Source organism: Merops nubicus, unplaced genomic scaffold (genome assembly GCF_000691845.1).
Source record: "Merops nubicus isolate BGI_N331 unplaced genomic scaffold, ASM69184v1 scaffold46654, whole genome shotgun sequence".
Classification (NCBI taxonomy): domain Eukaryota; kingdom Metazoa; phylum Chordata; class Aves; order Coraciiformes; family Meropidae; genus Merops; species Merops nubicus.
This window is the reverse complement of record NW_008605765.1, coordinates 6,994-10,286: the sequence shown is the minus strand read 5'-3', so window position 1 is coordinate 10,286 and position 3,293 is coordinate 6,994. Positions and strand designations below refer to the sequence as shown.

The 3,293-nt window shown below is 50.7% G+C and overlaps 1 protein-coding gene across 1 annotated transcript; it reads left to right on the top strand.

The window, feature by feature from the left end:
* Positions 1–544: 544 nt before the first annotated feature.
* ZC3H12A (zinc finger CCCH-type containing 12A) lies at positions 545–3,280 on the top strand (the record flags this gene model as incomplete). The annotated part of the gene is made up of 5 exons (XM_008939423.1): positions 545–684; positions 1,379–1,613; positions 2,125–2,231; positions 2,340–2,818; positions 2,948–3,280. Coding segments are annotated over 5 exons (1,294 nt in total), but the record flags the coding sequence as incomplete, so codon positions are not given.
* Positions 3,281–3,293: the final 13 nt, after the last annotated feature.

Genomic DNA, 3,293 nt, shown 5'->3' with positions numbered 1-3,293 from the left:
GACATTCACACTGATCCTGCTAGCAGGAGATGTTGCTCTTTTGTGCAAGTAGTATGTTTGTAACTGCCTTTTAGGGCCATAATGTAATGAAGAAGCATTTTTTCTTAGTGCTGATATCTTTGAGTGTGTAAAATGTCGTTTTCCTTAACTTTGCAAGCGAACACCTTGTGAGGGTGCAGTTTCCACTGGCATTAGCTGGCAAAATAGGACAAAGGGTGTTCAAGATCACATTGTACTCGGGGCTAAAAATAAAGATCTAGAGTTGGCTCTGTTTCAGAGCAGCTGCAGCAGTTACAGCTGCTCCCTCCTGCCCAGTGAGGGTTTGGGTATTTATTGGTGCGCTGAGGTGCTAAAAGCAACAGTAATTCTGTGAAGATTTTAGTGCTGCCATTTTCACAAGATGAGCAACAAATACTGGTTGTGCTACTCTAACACTTCTTCACTAAAGGTTCTCTGAGTTGCTGGATCCATGTGCTTAGTGTGTTGCCTGACTACTCTGTACATAACCCTAATGCTGCAATTCTCCATTCTTTTCTTGACGCAGCCATGGAAATAAAGAAGTGTTCTCCTGCCGAGGTATCCTTCTGGCTGTCCAGTGGTTTTGGGACAGGGGACACAAGGATATCACAGTCTTTGTGCCGTCTTGGAGGAAAGAGCAGCCACGACCAGATGTACTCATAACAGGTGTGGAAATATGAAAACCAAAAGTAGCTTTTCAGGCTTACTCTTTGTCACTTAATGAGCTTGCAAAGTTCTGGCTAGTTGGTTCTTCTGAATGGAAGATCTGAGTAGTAGGAGGTCCAGTAAGCTAAGCTGACTGGTGAGAATTAGTCATTAACTTCTCCCCTGAACAAGTTCTTGCCTGGATCAGCTGGAATAATTCAGAGAACAAAGAATGTAATACTACTCTGCTTCCAAATTTCCTCTTTCAGGGACACATCTCTGTGCTGTGCATTTACTGTAACCTGTTTGACACTGTACACCACGCAGGACTCCTGCATGCTAGAAGTTAAAGCTGGAGTTTGGCCAGAATTACTCAAACTGAGGGGAGTTTGCTCTTGTGACTCTACTGAGAAATCTGTGTGTAGTATGGTGCTACAGCAGATACCAGCCTGCCAGTCTTAAATGCACATTGTCCTTGCATGCCAAGAATTCTGTGTCTGGGCCTTGTGTGTCACAGCAGCCTCTGGTGTGCCCCAGTGTTCTCGGGTGCTTTGCAGGCACTGTGGCTGGGAGTCCAGCCCCGACAGCCCTGTGGATGGTGTAAGAAGAGATGAGAGTACAGGCTGTGGAGAGCTGAAAGGACTGCATGGATTTTGTTGTGTTTATGGCGTTACTTTGTGCTGTGTAAGGGTGATCACAGTTGTGTTTGTTCTAGATCAGTACATTCTCCGTGACCTTGAAAAGAAGAAGATCCTGGTCTTCACTCCCTCCAGGCGGGTGGGAGGCAAGCGGGTCGTCTGCTACGACGACAGGTTCATTGTGAAGCTGGCCCACGAGTCGGACGGCGTCGTGGTCTCCAACGATACCTACCGGGACCTGCAGAGCGAGCGCCCCGACTGGAAGAAGTTCATCGAGGAGCGTCTGCTGATGTACTCCTTTGTCAATGACAAGTATGTTCCCATTCTTCCTTTGCCCTTTCATAAGGTGTGTGAGCATGCCATCTTGTTCTAGGGATCAATGGCAAGTGATGCACGAAAAGAACAAAATGCTGAAAAAAATCCTTTGGAGATTTTTTTGGTAGAAGTGTGGTGGGAAGAACTGCCCAACTGTGGTGAGGAGCAAAGGCTTAAGGAACTGAGGTCATCTCAATAGCTGTTGATGGTTTGGAGCTAGGAGCTCTGCTGTAGTGGAATTCCTAGGAGAGTTCCTCCAGGAGAGCTCCAGGACAGTGATTAGCAGGCCCAGCAGCAAGCACTAGTTCTGGTTGGCAGCAGAGCACAAAATTCTTCTGTGCCTGGAGTGAAGCATTTCATGCTGGTCTTCACCAGGTGACAGGAAGGTTACCTGCAGTGAAGAAGGGAAGCTTTATAGGGCTTAGGTGGCTTTTAATCCTTGAAGAAATGAAACCCTCACCCAAGAAAGTGAGCTGCTCCTGATTCAGTTGTTTGGGTTTTTTTGTAGGTTTATGCCTCCAGATGATCCCTTAGGACGACATGGCCCCAGTCTGGATAACTTTCTCAGAAAGAAACCTGTGGTGCCAGAACACAAGAAACAACAGTGCCCTTATGGTAAGACATAAACATGTGGACAGGTGTCTGTGAGACTGTAATTCATACATTTAGTAGAATTCAGTTTGCTTGTTCCATGCTCATTCCACACCCTGACTTTTCTTGCAGGGAAGAAATGCACTTATGGAATTAAGTGTAAATTCTACCACCCTGAAAGGATCAATCAGCCCCAGCGCTCGTTAGCTGATGAACTCCGAGCCAATGCAAGGTTGTCTCCTACCAGAAGTACCAGTGCCAAGGAGGAGAAAAAGGGCAAAAGAGGTTCCCAGGCAGAGCTCTTGTGCTCTGTGCCTACAGAGGGTGATAAAAGCTCTTTGCAGAAGGTCTCTGTGGAGAGGAAAAGCTTGACCCACAAAGCAAAGCCCAGCGACGTTCTGCTTCAGGTCAAAGGCTGCGTGCCAGGCAGTGCCCCTCCCAGCAGCGGGAGCCACAGGTCCTCTGACAGGTACCAGCAGCCTCAAATGGACTCTCTGTCCTACATCTCTCAGGAGCACCTTGACTCAGGCATCGGGTCTCTGGAGAACCAACTGTCTGACATGTGGCCTTACAGCCCTGCCAGTCACTGCGAGCATTCCCATGCCGATCCGGTGGCAGTCTGCACCTGCGGGAGGCAGAGACCCGTCTACCCACACTCTCCCAGCTTGGAGCCAAACGATCTGGTCTCCTACAAGCATGGTTCCCATAAATCTCCTTCCTCTGGTGCTAGCTTCTTGCAGTATAGCCCCGAGATACCTCCCTCGGGGCCGCCTCCCTCTTTCTCAGGCTACGGGGTGCCGGTGCCCGCGGGGCAGTACAGCCTGCCCGGCGAGTTCGAGGCCCCCGCGCCGCACTCCCGCGAGTACTGGTCCGAGCCCTTCCCGCTGCAGCCCCCTCGGGCCGTGCAGAGAGCCCCGGGCCCCGCCTACGGGGACTCCTGCCCCTGGGTCCTGCCCGAGCAGTTCGCCGAGGAGCGGGCCAGCGTGCACGTCAAGCTCTGTGGCATCTTCCACCCCCACCTGGTGGACGCCGTGATGAGCCGCTTCCCCCGGCTGCTGGCCCCCCAGCGGCCTGCTGGACGCATCC